This window comes from Sphaeramia orbicularis, chromosome 17, assembly GCF_902148855.1.
Source record: "Sphaeramia orbicularis chromosome 17, fSphaOr1.1, whole genome shotgun sequence".
NCBI classification, from domain to species: domain Eukaryota; kingdom Metazoa; phylum Chordata; class Actinopteri; order Kurtiformes; family Apogonidae; genus Sphaeramia; species Sphaeramia orbicularis.
Window position 1 is genome coordinate 23,012,745 of NC_043973.1, and position 16,346 is coordinate 23,029,090.

At 39.2% G+C, this 16,346-nt stretch overlaps 1 protein-coding gene across 3 annotated transcripts; it reads right to left on the minus strand.

Moving 5' to 3' along the window:
• Window positions 1-636: 636 nt before the first annotated feature.
• rc3h1b (ring finger and CCCH-type domains 1b) lies at window positions 637-16,315 on the minus strand. Of its 3 annotated transcripts, none has more exons than XM_030160175.1 (20): window positions 16,137-16,311; window positions 14,493-14,916; window positions 12,991-13,111; window positions 11,585-11,824; window positions 11,280-11,455; window positions 10,782-10,982; window positions 10,445-10,577; window positions 10,128-10,246; window positions 9,439-9,551; window positions 9,032-9,277; window positions 8,741-8,949; window positions 8,213-8,625; window positions 7,935-8,093; window positions 7,658-7,813; window positions 7,158-7,380; window positions 6,427-6,517; window positions 6,200-6,296; window positions 5,829-6,041; window positions 4,628-4,731; window positions 637-4,522 (listed from the first exon to the last, which is right to left on the minus strand). In XM_030160175.1, exons 2-20 carry the CDS (start codon window positions 14,721-14,723, stop codon window positions 4,366-4,368), a joined length of 3,402 nt encoding a protein of 1,133 aa, XP_030016035.1. In that variant the 5' UTR covers window positions 14,724-14,916; window positions 16,137-16,311; the 3' UTR covers window positions 637-4,365. The 3 variants fall into 3 exon arrangements, with proteins under 3 accessions (XP_030016035.1, XP_030016034.1, XP_030016033.1); XM_030160173.1 differs by having other exon boundaries at window positions 4,366-4,522; window positions 6,427-6,520; window positions 16,137-16,315; XM_030160174.1 differs by lacking the exon at window positions 16,137-16,311 and having other exon boundaries at window positions 6,427-6,520; window positions 14,493-14,723.
• Window positions 16,316-16,346: the final 31 nt, after the last annotated feature.

Sequence of the window (16,346 nt, forward strand, 5' to 3'; positions counted from 1 at the left end):
AGTGCTGTATTCCTCCAAAAAATTAGCAAATGCCACTTCTTTAAATTGTTAAGCAGTTAATCATAGACATGCAACATGGCTGATTTTTTTCCCCAGAGTAATAGCTGCTTTAACTTCTGAGAAAATGGCAGAAATATGACAAATTACCATATCTGCGAATGGTGAAGTAGCCTTTAATATCAGTCTCCAGATGTGGATTATCCTCAAGAAGACCTATTTTGTGTCAACTTTTCTAGATGAAATGTTCGAGATTGTACTCGATTTATATAAAGCCAGACCTGATTTCAATACCCTACCCTCCTAGGAGTACTAAATCTGAAAAAGTATTGAAAAAAAATAGTCAAATCGCCACCTGAACCTGTATACCTCTGCTGACCAGTCAAGTTGAAGTTCCTATCCATTGTGTCCAGACTCATACTGTATGTAGAAGACATTTGATTAAATGTACTGTATCTAATATTGGTGAAATGAGTGTGTGAATTCTTGAGTTATGGCTTAATTCCTGTTATCGTGCTTACAAAAATGGGACAGATGGATGTACAATATAAAAACATATCACCAACATCAGTAATGTAAGATCAGCCCATAGAGTCCAAAAAACCTCTGCTTCTTCTTGAACTCAAAGAAAATGACAGATTCAGAGTTAGCAATATCATTTAATCTTTCCCCCTCAGCTTAGAATCACTGTTGTACATAAGTTACATTTCGTTTTCTCAATTTCACAGGTTCATTTTTTTTCTCTCTTCAAACTTCCAGTTCGACCTCCCTCTCGTATCAAACAAAAAAAAAAAAAAAAAAAAGAAAAGAAAAAAAACAAAACAAAAAACAGCAGATTGTATTATACAAAAATGCAGACCAATTTTCACACAGTGAATTCTCTTACAAAGTCATAAAATGGCGTAATAATGGCTACATCCACATTGGAGGAAGATAATTCTAGACATTCCTTAATGGAGTATAATATACATATAAAAACTTCTTTTTTTTCTTGCTGAAATCAAACCTGTACCTTAATTTAAGAGATATTTTACAAGGGAGTAATCATATAAAAAAGCCATTTGTGAATTTCCCCAGAAAGTCAGGGAATAAAACGTGAGCCTCAAACAGCAGTAACAGAGTTCAGTGGTCAAAGGTGGGAGTGTGGGGGGGTGTGGGTGGGGGGGGGGGTTAACTGGTTATGGAAATGAGGGGTAGGCAGCTGTTCCACTCAGAAACAAAAACACACAGGAGATTGAAATGAATATCTTTGCTATGTACTTAACAGTAAACCACCCCATACATTATTATATGCAAGTTCTGCTAAGCTAAAGGTGTTTTAGGCTCATTTAGTCCAACGGGGACCCAGAGTTTGACTTTCACTTAGAGAGTTAGAAATTCCACTAACACTCAAATGTTGCCAATTCATGGCCAACCCCCATGTACTCATGTTGTAAATCATACACGGAGTCTTTAAACATTACTGTGTTAAGAGTTAATCTGGCAGGCCAATCTGTTGTGAACAAAACTACTGAGACACGAATACTCTTGCATTAGGCTGTAAGACTTGCAGGTCAGTAAATTCACTTAACTACTGCAGAAACAAAAAAAAGAAAAAAAAACTACAAACCCATCTAGGTCAACATTTCCATATAAAACAATAAAATATACATTTGCTTCAAATCTGAGATTTGCATTATTGTATTGCTGTTTTCTGACAGGTTCTAAGGAGGGACATTTGATAGCATAATCTGTCAAATGATACATGTAAATGATACCAGATCAGTATTAATTAGTATTTTATCATCACCTCTTGCTCCTTGAGCACAGAAGGTGAAGGGGCATTGCAAGAAAATTTAAGGCCAACCTTTCATCAGAGACATCCTGAATATGCTTTTGGGGGTGAGGGGTGGGCAAAACCCCAACACTTTTCTAATACCTGAACACTATCACCCAGTACAGCACACTTTGAAAAAAACAAAAAAAACAAAACAATTTAAATCAGGGTACATTTTCTACAATACAATCTAGCACACACAAAACTTTTCCATAAATTTTCCAAAGTTACAGAATTTTGTCTTCTTCGGAAGCATAGTCTATAAAGAACATCTTTGTTTGAACACAAAAGATTAAGTGAACACACATCAATGCGCACAGAAGTCCTTCGTCTGGGAAAGGATAAAGTCTGTGTTGGCAACCAGTGGACAGAAAACAAATCAAACAACAACGAAAAAAAAAACATTTTGCTGATTCTAAGTAGAGATCATTTAATATAAATGCTGAGCGAGTAGAATAAGAGGTGGCACGTTAATAGTGCTTTAGTATATTAATGTATGTATACATACTCATATGTATAAGTGAGCTGTGTACCTAAACAATAAATGTAGCGAGGAGCAGCCAGAGGCTTTAAGTGTGGTTGGAAAAAAACAGAAAACCCCAAACATTCACTAATGTGGCGATGACAAGTTGGAAGAGATGCTCATCAAAAAAACCAAGATGGATGAGGAGATACCTAGATGTCTGACCCAAAAGCGTGTTATAAAACCGACTCAGGAATTTGTCAAACTTTGTCAGTTTTCCCCCTCATCTAAACCAAAATGAAAGCTGAACATTAAACTAAAACTATCCGACCCAGAGCATCTCCTCTATCCTTCAACCGTTTAAGCACAAGGACTCACTCGCTCCCAGCAGAGCTATAAATTGTCGTCAATCATGGCAATTGTTTACAAAAGTTAATGAGCTCCATGTTGAGCTTCGGTGGTAAACAATTTACATGAAGAAAATGTAGTAAAAGTATGTAATGGTTGTGATGATGACAGCAAGTTTTAAAAAAAGTGATGCAGTGAAAGGACAAATGTTCTACTCACCAATAAGGATGGTCATTGAATCTCATCTTACTCGTAGATACTTTGATAGACAACTGCTTTGTTAATCCCTGTTCAACTGTATATATGATTTCTTAAGCATTAAGCAGCAAAAAAGGCTACCACAAGTTCTAAAAAAATGTATAAATGACCAAATACATTGTGTGTTTGCTTTAAGTTAACCTTTTAATCTATGTAAAAAAAAAAAAAAAGTCTTCGCTAGGTAAGCAGCAACCCCCAAAATCGTAACACAAAGCATGAAAAAATAAAACAAAAATTGAACAAAATGACGAAAGGGAAGGCAACTTCATAGAAGTTAGGAGAACAAATGACAAGATAATCCCAATGGGGAGGTCTTTGAGTGGCCAGATGAGAAGCTCTGAGGAGGGAAATCCTTGTTTACTGACATTATAAAGTCAAGTTTACACTGACTCCTGATGCAGAAAGATGTGCATTCACCCAAAAATCCAACTGCTTCTGAGCACGTTTCTGTGAACGTTGCCACAACGCAAATGGCTGGGACAAAATTACAGTCCTCTACAGTACAGACGAAAGACACTGCAACGAAACCACATCCAGTTGCGCCACAACCAAGAGAAGCACATAGTAAGATTTCCCTTATAGAAAACATGTGGTAAGCTCATTATCAAAAAGACTTGTTGCAATCTTTAAAACAGAATGCTTCAATTAAATAGAATATACTGCTTTCAAGTATGAAACAGACATACAATGTGTTCATAAAATCCACTAATAAAATCATGCTTCTCGTGGCAGGTGAGGAATTGTATGTGGCACAAATGGGACTTCTTTAAAAAAAATGCCTAACCTATTTGCATCTTGATCTCAGTGGAATACTGTTGGGATATTTTAGAGCTTTTCCCTTCTCAGACCATCAAGATCTGGGCAACCACTTGTTTTTTTTGTTTGTTTTTTTTTTTACAAATCTGGGGGTGAGCGCCAAGCGACAAACTTCTGTTTCCCACTACACCTTCACAGACGATCTAAATTTAACAAACAACAAATAAGTTAATCAGACTGCATATGTGATAGCGCTCATCAAACTGCTCTGTATGTAAATAACCGTTCATTTACATATAAACTGTGACATCTAAACCAAAAATTAAATGTGCGTAAGATAAAAAAAAAAACCTGCAAATGTTGTTGAGTCCAAGATGAAGTAGAACTATCCTTTTTGAATGAAGTTGTAACACTACTGTCAGCATCACCACCATTATCTCTTCCTGATATATTTATTGTGAGCCTTGTTAATCTATAATCCCAGTAAAAAGAAAAAAAAAAAAAAGAAAACAAAAAACACACACGAGAAATGTTATCATATGCTCTGGTTTCCAGGCAAGGAAAGTCATTAAAAAAAGCTCATTCACAGAACAAAAAGAAAGAAAATTCATATCACGGCAGATACTGCTCATCTTCTAAATAGAATGGGTGTATGTGTGCCTGTGCATGCTTTTCAATTGAGCATCTTGAGTGTGTGCATGTGTATGTGTGTGTGCGTGTGTAATGCCTAGGAGCAGGAATGGACAACGCCATTCTTCTGCATCTCTGAACCAGCGGCACCTGGATCAGAACACAGGCTCAACGCAGACGTCTTATTCGTCAGTGACAGCATGGACCCGCCCACTGCACTTTCTTGCAGACTGCTGGAGCCATTGGAAACCTCACTGAGAACAGAAACAAGGAAATAGAGGAATTATAGCATCGTGGTCAGGCTTACAATGCACGCATGTTCAAGAGAAATGGTTTTATGGTGAAGTATGTATCCTCACCCTAGAGCCAGAGAGATTTCTTCCAGCTGGGTCTTGTGCTCTGGTTGTCCATTCTCTGCAGATTTCATCTTGTACTGCTGCACATCATGGGCTACTTGATTCTCCTGTTTAAGGAATTGACAACATATGGTTAGCTGTCGCAAACTCGTGTGCCCTCATCAGTTCTAATCTCCTATAACTATTAAACTACGCAGAGCAGTCAAGTAGTTTCTCAAGCAGACTGTGACTAGAAAACTATCATATGGTTTTGTTTTTCTGCTCTGGAAACAAAATGATGGCAAATGATAGGAGATCCAATATAAACAACAACAGAGCAAACTGTATCACTCCAACAGATAACTGACAAACTGCAGTATGTTGGTGAAAAAATACTACATTGTTTTGGTCCTGCTCGGAAAACTCCGAACATGTTCAGTTTTATTCTAGCACCCCTGTGTGGTTCACAGGCTGCTAAATAGTGGAAAAAGGAACAACTCAAACACAAACTGCAGCAAGTCTGGTGAAAAAATAAATACATTTTTCCAGTTATGTTTTGAAAACAAAATGACTGGGAGATAATAACCTTAAATAGAAAAACGGTAAAACAGAAAAAAACACAGAATGAGAAGGCAATGCGATTACTTCTGGCTAAGCCAAATTCTTCAAAACAACTGTATTGCTGAGTATATAATCAAGACATAACTGCTTATTGTCAAGAATAATCAATCAAACTGTATTTATATAACACCAAGTCATAACAAAAGTTGTCTCGTGACACTTTACATACAGAGCTGGTCAAAAACCAGACTCTCAAGCCAATTTACAGAACCCAACAGAATCCTCCAAGAGCAAACGCTAATAAACCCTAATGACCCCTCAAATCTTAACGACCTATTTGTCAGCAATTCACATCTTTAACAAGCATATCATCGGTTTCCTGATAAAACCTGCTATGTGACTTTTGGCTAATTTTACAGGAGAGACAAAAAAAACTGTTTATATAACAGGAAACTGTGAAATATGACAAAAAATATCTGTTCCTTTAATTTTGGTTCTTATGATTGAATGTAAACAACTTTCACAGGAGACTGGAATTTGAAGCTATAATAGGGGAGATAGCAGGTTTTTATTCCCAACCAAAAATGTCACTTAGCAGGTTTTATCAGCAAGCCGACGATATATAAACATTCCTCATCACAGCCCAATCACCCCCTCCCCTTACCAGAGCCATCTCTCTGGTTCTCTTGCCGATCTCTCTCTCCACCTGGTGGAGCTCCAGACTCAACTGTTCACTAGAAACAGCTGTGGCACTTGCGCCCCCTGCTGGCCACTTGGGCTGCTGCTGGGCTGCTGCTGCCTGGCCTTGGCTGGGCTGCACAGGTTGACCTGCCAGGGCACTGGCTTCTCTCTGCAGCAGTAAGGAGTTACTGGCAGCCTATAAAAGACGTGTGGATGAGTGGATCAGAGGCACATTAAGAATTACTTAGGAACAAGTACAAAAAGAAATTTAAAAAAGAAAAATCTCATACATAATGTATTAAATTAATTTCTTTTTTTATAACATTGCAGGTGATCTTTTTAGTGCATACACACCTCCATACTGTGCATCTGGGTCTGTTGGGTGATCTGCTGGTTGACTTGCTGCAGCTCAATCTTTAACTGTTCTCTGTCTTGGGCTGCCATAGGCAGGCTGTGGAAATAAATAGGTGGGAAACATCCTTAAATCTTCAATGTCTATTCCAGGTTTCAGACCTCCTTTCACTGCCATATGTTATTAGTCATGATTATATTATAAAAATCGAAATAATATCAGTCCTTACCGCTCATTAAAGTGTCCCTGAGAGGAAGAGGCAGTCTGGTGGGAGGGGTATGAAGCTCCACCCCATCCTCCATGGCTTCCATATGTGTATTCTGCTATAGCAAAGGAGGTACGGAGATGGTCAGAAATATTTTAATGGCAATAGGGAATGATTAAAAACATACAATTTTATGTGATTAAACATATTATACACAGCAGACTATAGACACTACAATGAGTCCCGTCTTGTTCAAGAAATATTCTGATGACTGCTATTGTGATGTATATCAGGAAATAAGTGTAATAGGACCTGAGCAAACCCTGGAGTCACAAAGTCTCTACTCTCCTGAACACCTCCAACACCAGAGAGATGGTGGTAGAGTTATAAAAGTCTTAGGCCCTCTTCAGTAGGTCAATATCCACAGGAGGGACATGATGGACATGAAGGTGGTGAAAAAATATAAATATCTTGGTGTCCATCTGGACAACAAAATGGACTAGCCCATCTTTCATTTTTATTTTTTTCCTTCTCTTGAGCTAATGGACACTGAATTTCCCATACTAAACTTAACCTGTATCTGTAACAATGTGTAAAACAGGTGAAGTGTTCTGGGCAATATGCATGTGAACTCAATATAAACCCAGATTGATTCTTTTAATATATGGCTGACAGATTTGACTTAACAAGTTACAAAAAGAGAGGTAGTGTTTAAGAATGTTTATTTATCAGTGATTGTGCACATAATTTCTAACCTGGCATGGCCATATGTTTAGAGTTGGGGTTCTGGGGAGTGGAGGCCATAGCCTGTACAGGCCCAGTAGTCTGGTAGCCAGTCTTTGAGGTGCGGGAAATGGCACCAAAACGTGATACAGTGGGCTGAGGGCCAAAAGGGATAATGGGGTCATCGTCCTTCACTTCTGTACCCCTCCGAGGAGCCTCCAGGGATGGTTCCCTAAGACCCTTAGCCTCCACATTCTGACAGAACAAAAAACAGGAAAAAGAGAGATAATGCAGAGAAAAAGTAATTACTATGTAGAAATTTGAGGAACAGACTGTTTTTAACGTTCATCACTCATTACACTGATAAACCACATATTGTTTTTATCAGAAGAGAAGAGCAAAGATGTGTTAGGCAGAGAGCAAAACAAATGTGTTGGTTAATTACATTAAAGATAAAATATAATTACACTCCCTGCAACAATTCAATTAATGCTATTCTTTAATACATTAATTTTCCAGCGTCTGAACTCACCATCATCTCCATTGTACCAGGAACCATAACATCTTTGGGTTTGGGGTCCTTTGTGCCGATGTAGGAACCAATGGTTTCACAAGACCAAGGAGAGTATTGGCCTGCATAATCAGGCTCTCTGCATTTCACAATAGTTTTGGGGCTCTCTTCACCATACTGCAGACATAAAACATATACAGTTAACCAATATTCTCTTTCAGTCCTTCAATTACCTGGATCAAGTCTCTACTGCTTGCACATTATATGAACCATTCTCATAGATATGCAGAATGCAAACCTCAGGAGGGTAGTCACTGGGGAACGGATGAGACAGAGTGGGAGACGCAGCGAAAGGTGGAGGAGAAATGACCTTCCTTTCCTCTAGCTGGGACAAAAGCTCCTGCCGACGTCTGTGCAGATAATCCAGGCTGTGCTGTGAACCACTATATGATGGGCCCTAAGGTGCAAAACAAAAATATACTGGTGTTCAACAGCAAGTACCTTCCATAGGTAGATTGTAACACATGTAGCCAGAGAAGGAACAACTAATTTGAAGAACAATCCAAATAGACTCACTCTGACATAAGCCCTCATGGGTGGAGGCTGGGCACCAGGAGGATAGTAGCCATCAGGTGGGTATCTATCCCGAGAATTGGGCTCTGGGTGGTATAGCGAGTTAGCCTGCCCTGCTGATTGTGGGGGAACATCTAGGGGTGCAGGACTCATTCTGACCAGGCCGTCTCTCTGAGGTGGATAAGGCTGTGGTGGAGGTGGTGGCCCAGTGTAGGTCGCATGACGACCTCTGTCATAGTGAGGAGGGTGAGGATAAGAGAAGGGCGGTCCAGAGTGAGGGGCCTGGTATGGGCGCTCTGGAGGGCCGTAGCCAGGGTAAGGGTCTTGATAGGGGGGTCCTGCTGATTCACTGGGCGGTTGAGGGTTACGTATGTAATCCCGGGGAAGATACTGTGGAGGCTGTTGGTAGGGATACCCTGAGACACAAGAGGTAGGCTATCATTAGTATCATTTTCATAGCATTTTTGAGTACACTGATACAAATAATTTAAAGAGCACAGATAAGCGCTCTTTAGTTTAGACAAGTTTTACCTGTGGGATACTGTGAAGGCTCGTACTGAGAAGCAGAAGGTTGTGGACGAGTACAATACATTTCATTAAGTTGAGCCTGGGGATAAACGGGTGAGCCTCTGGCTACCACGGGCAACTGCTTCACCCCAGAGAGGTGGTCCGCTGGCATCCTAGGGTGGGTCATGCCGTGAGGTGGTAGAGGCATACCAGATTTGGGGACAGGATCCAGGCTGCAAGATTTAATATAACATTACTCAAAGCTCTAAACTATAAACACCTGATCGATTAATGATTGGGAAATAATATACTTACGGATCAGGTGGTGATCCTGGGGCACTGGGACTACCTCCATCCATCTTGACAGGTTTACGCAATAGTTCATATGGGACTGTGTCAGTGCCACGGGCAATGAGCTGGGGCAAAGAGGGCCCACCACTACCGTTGGTGAGGGGTGAAGGCTTCCGGGTTACTGCTACATCAAGGGGAAGGCCCTCATCTGGCATGAGCCCTCCTGAGCCAGGAAGGCGAGCTGCAAGACGCTTATTCATCTTACGATACCTGGGAAAAAAGAATCCCATTGCAAAGTGCATTACGAAATGAAGTGGAATTGTTTCTGTGGAGAATGAGGAAACAGTCTCTCATCAACTAATATTTCTCAATCATAAACATTCAAAACTTTTCTAACACCAACACCTCATGTTTATAATTAGCAGACTTACTTCTCCAGTTCTTCCTGAGAGTGAGCAAAGGTGCAGCTGGCTCCACGAGGACAGCCTCCCTTTTGCTTCATGTCACGGCACATGTATGTCTTGTATTTGCTGTGCTGAGGAGGCTAAAGACAGACAACAAGAATTAATGATCTACAGAGCACGACATTCATCAGTGCATTTACATTAATTTCTACAAGGTCTGGCAATATTTTCATATAATTTGTGGTCATTATGTAATTGGTCCACTCTTTGTCTAACCTTAGGAATGACATCAAGGCATTTTATTAATGAAAATGCATCACTATGTAACAGTGATGTGTACCAATTCAGACTTTAGACTCTTCATTAAAAAGACATCTTCACAGATACACTGGCTGCTCATTAAAATTGCTTCTATTAGTTTAATCCATGACATACTTCCATCATTAAAACTGCTTCTACTTTATTGTACTGTACTGTGTAACAGTGAGCTCATAGTGCCATTAGTCTCCACTGTGAGGATCGGGTGAGTAATGGGTTTATTCTCTAAAAGATACTTAAGGGCCAAACAACAATCTTCCTTGTGTACTGTTTTGACAGTTGTTCTGAGAAGCGCACTGGTCACACTGGTGCATACACACACATACATAGGTGGTGTGTAGCCTGGAACACCTTGGCACATTAAAGACAGGCCAAGCTGTCAGTAACAACACACTCACTTGCTGAGGGTCAGCTCCTTTCTTGCTGTGGTTCTGGATGAAGTCCACTAGTCCATGCACGACTGTCTTCACTGCTACTAGCCCCTTCTCCAGCTGCTCCCAAGTGGGAGGAGGAGCATCTGAGAAGAAAAAAAAAAAAGAGGTGAATGACAGGCTTGTTACAAAAACATTTCAACTTATACTAATACTTAGATTTAAATGTACAAGACTATTGACTATCATCAATAGTTTGCCAGCATCTTTTTGGAATTTTAACATGAGACTTGAAAAACTTTTCAGATAGCTATTAAAATTTGTCCACGTTTTCTTGTCCTTACCAGGACTAGGATCAATATTGGCCAGTAGTTCCAAGTGGGGTCGCAGCCTGTTCAGGTTAGCAGGGTCACCAGTTCTCTGTAGCGCGATCGTCAGCTCCTGAACACTCTGAGCAAAAGATGCTGGGGTCTGCAGCTATGTCAAAGACAAGACAGACAGGGAATCAATGCCTGTGACATGTTTATAGTGTTAAAGTTAATAGACTGAAGTGGAGGAACATGAGCTAAAGCAAGGAGCTAAACCAAGAACAGAATATGTCACACCTTAAAAACATGCATGTTATGAGGATATTAATGCATGTGTTACCGTTAAAACAAATTAGTGACTTTGCTCACACACCTTATCTATGATAGACTGCATATGTGACTTGTGAGACTGATCTCCATATAACAGAGAAGACCACTGGTCTGGTGCAATACGCAGCCCGCCCTCCATGGCAATCTGAACAATCTGAGAGTCATGCTCGCGCCGCAAAGCCTCGTAGGTACGAAACTCTTCTTTCAGTTGCATTAGGGAAGAATCTTCATCACGTTTGGTCACCTATGCAGCCACAGAAGAAGCAAAACAAAGAAGCAAGGTGAAGTAAAATACATTTTTGCTCTGTTCTTCCTCTGAGTACACGTTGCATAATATTGATGTTTAACAGAAAATATGAAATTCCCAGATGAGGAATTCTAAACTGTTAATTACTTAATAGAATACTGCATAAGCAACAGGTTTTTAAAATAAATTGTTACTCTTCACAATTGCTAGTTTGAGGAAATGGTCCTTGACCAATGAAAATGGTTACAACACAGAAAAAAAATTTGACTTTTACTTTAGCAGCTAAAAACCAACCTTGAAGCAGGAGGCCCTGTAGAGGAGCTGCACCACATGGCCTATGCTAGTCTTGGAGGCCTGTGGGAAGCGAGGCTCAAGCCTCTGGACAACAAAGAGAACCAACACCTTCCTAGACAGTGCAGATCCATCCTCCAATGCAAGGAGAACCAGTTTTAGAGCTTCTTCCTGCATAGCTGGGAGAGGAAAACACAAATATAAGATACTCCAAGTAGTAGCTATTTAAGACATCTTGAAAGAAAACATGAGGACTTTTGAACTGAGCACACTTATGCAAATTCACAGGTATTGCAAGCAATATTTACCTGGTCCGAGAAACTGACATCCTCGAGCACGAACAGCAGCCCACAGATTGGAGGATAGCTGCTGTGGATTCTGATGCTGCAAGATGAGTTCTGTGACAGTTCGCTCGCCCAGAGAACGAGCAGCTCTCATAGCTCGAACACGACCCTCCTCCTCCACCAGCTGGCAGTGGACCAGAGTCACCAGTTTCCTTTGCATGGGTCGACTCAGTATGCTCTGCGCTGTGCTGCTCAGACCCACCCCTGGTAAGAGATCAGGCAAGAGAACTTTTGAGTCAAAAAATATAAGGCCCTTTCACATTTGAAATCATTACTTACCTAGATTCAAAACTCAATTTATATGCACTTAAGTGTGATGCCCACATCACTCAAAAACACATAAAAAAATACTCAGTGAAATATGTAACTGAATTGTCATTTGTCCGAATAATTGTTCTCAATGTAGTATCTGTGCAGTACAGTATTACATTTAATATACAAAGGTGCCAAATTATCTTTTGCAAACACATCATGTGTTTTTCAACAAGTACCTTAAGTACTATTATTAGGGCTAGGAAGAGTCATTCCAGATTATATAATATACATATGATCGCATCTACATAAAAAGTGATAAGACATGAATTAGAAGATCAAGTCATCCACAGGCTTTTACCTTTTTTTTATGGCTGGTTGATAAAACAATAACGATGATATTGTAATAGAATTTTATATCATATTGCAATATGAATTTTAATCAGTAGCATAATCATCGTTACAGATCAGCAACTATAACAATAATAGCACATTATAATTTTATAAAAACAATATTATCATCTCAATACACAGGATTTTGGTCTTGCAGATTTAGTTGCTTTTGCTTTTATTTAACTGAGGTTTAAGTTTATACTTTTAAAATTTTGAGTAAAATATCCTACATGTGACTTATACAGGAATTATTTCAAAAAAGCCACGATTACCTATTAAAATAACAGTTACACAGTCTCTTGAAAACCTTCATTGTGCCATAATCACTTTAGACGACAATGAATGAGGTGAAAAAAATTTTCCTTTTAATATATGTAAAGAAAAATCTGTTTAAATTAGGCTGTTTACAGTATTACTACTGCTAGTACCCTTTGCAAATGACAATAGTTTTCAAACATCCTTTCTGAAACTTTTCTGTTTCTAGAACGACAGTGACATGTAGGAAAAACAAAGTCATTCACCATTTTTGAAAAGGGAACAAGGCCACAACCATTTACAGTAACCAAGCAACAGCATTCTCACATCTTAAAGCACTCAAGTGTCAAGTATATTGTGTACTGGACTTCCAATGTTGTTAACAACCTCCACAGTTTTAATTTAGAGCTGGCAAAATTGTCAACTGATCATTAAAGATGGCAAAAGCCTTCTTATGTTTATGTAAGTACCTCGTGTATTGCTGAGGGGTTTGAGGTAGAGGGCAAGCTCCTCCACACACTGCCTGGCCTCTTCATAATGTTGCGAGTCCTCTGGACTGGTGATCAAGGCAACTGGCTGAGCCTTAGGAACCTGCAGCAGAACACAACATAGTATGAATTTGGCATGTGCAAGAGAAAACTAACAGTGTACAGACCTTTAGATTGACCAGTAATTCAAGTAACAGAGGAAAAACTGCAGATGTGTAAGAAAACGTGTGCCCAAAAATGAATGACAAACCCTGCTAGAGTTTTGTATGTATTTTTATAAACACAATTGTCCATAAAGTTGGAATTAAATATTTTTACCATTTCCTGAAAACACAACATTGCAATTCAAGCATTTTCAAGGATTTCAAGCACCCGTACGAACCCTGAAATATGGTATGATCAGTATTTTTGTTTTCTCAAACAAAGTCAATACTTTGAAGTACATGTAATTTTCAAATCACATCATCCATCCACCTTGTAGAAGTGTTCATAAATCAGTAATTTGACTTTCTGCTTATGTGATATTTCTTTGAAAACATCAAACTCGACAGATTTTGCCCCGTCCTCACATATACAACTTAGGATAAGCAAATGAGATTTGACATTTCTGGAACAGCTATAATTTATGAAGATTGTGCTGCAATCTGCGCAAGTCATGTGGCTGAATGCTTTTAAACATATAAACTATCTAGAACAGAGAAATTTCCCCTAATATTTCCATTTTGCAGCCATTTAAAAAAACATGTAAACTATCATATTAAACATTAAAGCCAGAGACCACCTGTTCCTTTTAACATTCACTCATTTTAACAGTACACATCTTCCTGATGTAGAGTGACACAGCATTTGGAAAAGCTCTTACCTTCAAAACAATTTGGAGCCTAAAGCATGTTATATGAGAAATGTTGTTACTTTCATAAACATCATTTTGACAACCTTCAAATCGATCAGAGCACAGATTGGATGTTATACTCTACTAACCACCAAAAGCACACACATACTAGGCAATCAGGTCCAGGACCAAATTACACACTTGTGTGGTTCACAGAAGATATAGTGATGTTATCTATTATTATAAACCAAAACCAAATATATCTGGAAACGTACCATCAAGTGCACCTCACCCTCTTAGCCAAACACTGTCTGAAAGAAATTGAGCCTAGGGTTGTGATCACAATCACTAAACCAACACAATTAAACTTAGTCATTGCTCCCTGGAGCGTGACTCACAAAGGAATCATAAAGGAAGTTAAATGTATCATGTAATAACCTGCCTACAATGCCCATATATAGCTTTAAATAGTAAATGCAAAATATAAATTGATTAAAAAAAAAGAAAAAATCAAACTGTCAATACAGGAGTAGTTACCTTAAATGCTGCAATATATAAAAATCAACAAAAGCTCTGACACAAGTGTTGTCAAATCAGGTTTCCATTCCAAAATTTCTCAACAAATGAACAAACACACAGACGGATGCCTTACCTGGCCTCCCACCAGTTGCAACAGGGCTGTGTTGACAGGTAGCTGTTCGATGTCTGTGCTGATGGTTGTCTGGTCAAAAGGACAGGCCTTACGGTGCAACTTGTTCAGGCACATCTTGCAGACAGTATGTCCACATCCCAAGCTAATGGGCCGGCGAACAGTCTCCTCAAATGTCTGAGTGCAGATTGGACACAGCAGGAACTCCGTCCATTGTGGTGCTTGCACGGGCATGGTTATGTGTTGATGGGACGAGTGTATGTAAATGTATGGATTCTTTAACACAGAAAAAAATATAATAATAATAATAATAATAATAATAATATATGGAAGATTCCACTGGAATCAAGATTTTTTTCTTTCGAACTCAATCGTTCTTAAATGTCCTCACACATTGTGGATTTTGGATTACATCGCATGATGAATACTGTAAAAGAAAAAGACAAAGTGAAATAAAATTGAGCAAACATTCTTCAATCTCAAAGCATTTGCAAAGAAAATGTGAACGAAATTATCATTTTTAATATTTCAATGACATATCCGTATTCTAGTAAACATGAAAAACGTGTTTTGCTGTGAAAAATATCTCTCCTTATTCAAGAAATAATAACTGATCTGTCTTTTAAGCTTTAGTTAGTCGTCACGTTGCTCACCCATAACACGAAACAATTAATATGCAAATCAAAAGTGACACTGAGCGTATTTGCAATATACAAAAGAAACAAGCAACCGAGCAACATCAAAACAACTGCTGTGTGGCCTACTTAGAGGAGCCAGTAACCACTATGGCTATGGACAAAGGGTCTTCAAGAGGCTAACAGCCAAGTCCCTCTACGCTATATAACTTGTTCCAAAGCGTTAGCTAACGCTTGATTAGAGTTGAGAAACATTATGCCAATGTTAAGCAGCAATATAAACCGTCGATTTAGGTCGGGTTATAAGCTTCTGTGATACTAGCGATTTCGTAGCTGGGTTTTACACCCATAATTATTGTAACTAGATCGAGGCAATACGTTAGCCGGCTAATTGTGGGTAACGCTAGCACAGTTTTAGCAAGCTAAGCTATGGGTGGCTAGTTTGTTAGGTTGGCTAACGAGCAAACGACGAATGGTTAAGATAGTTACATGGTAATCTGAAATCTACTGCTCGTTTGTGATAGAGCAGTTATTATTCTGACTGAACACGCATTAATAAATCAACTTCTCTACCAGTACCATTACCATCTCATATCTTGGCCAAGGAAACGAACCACAGTGACACTGAAAACTGTAGCCATTTGACTTGCAACAGCGAGATTATGTAACGCTACCATCCGAAGCTACCAGGCACCCCAACTATTTTTTATTCATCAGAATACTAACATACAAGACCATACTGTCAAGTAAACCTTGTTGATCGTACCAGAACAACATTTTCTGATAGATCTGTGAGAAGTATCCACCATGAACACGTATCTCGTCAGATTAAGGACCTATGGCTAAACAGCTAGCGAACATTACTCCTCCCTAGCTTGGTAGCTAGCTTAGCTTGATTTCTGCTAGCAGAAACTACCCACTGCTTTGCGTCATTAATGTAACTAACTAAAAAGGAATATACAATTTATACAGATATTCGGCCCATTTAATAATTAATACCAATGGTACTCACTCATTCCAAAGATTTGGAAGATTTCCATCTTTGTTTAGGAAAATGTTGCGATATTTTCCAGCCATGTCTACTGAGCAGCTTTGCTGCTGCCGAGGTTTTGGGGAGGGTGTCAACTCGACAACTAGCCGGTTACAGCTAGCTGAGCCAGTTGTGTGTGTACGTGCGCGTGTGCTTGTGCGCGCGTGTATGTTTGCAGGGCGCCCTCTGCTG

Excerpts from the sequence above, each read along its gene's own strand:
- rc3h1b (XM_030160174.1), bottom strand. The coding sequence starts at position 14,723 with ATGCCCGTGCAAGCACCACAATGGACGGAGTTCCTGCTGTGTCCAATC. Across the intron at positions 13,112-14,492 it reads TGCAACTGGTGGGAGGCCAG|GTTCCTAAGGCTCAGCCAGT; the intron begins GTAAGGCATCCG and ends GTTCTGCTGCAG. Across the intron at positions 7,814-7,934 it reads CCAGTGACTACCCTCCTGAG|TATGGTGAAGAGAGCCCCAA; the intron begins GTTTGCATTCTG and ends TTATGTCTGCAG.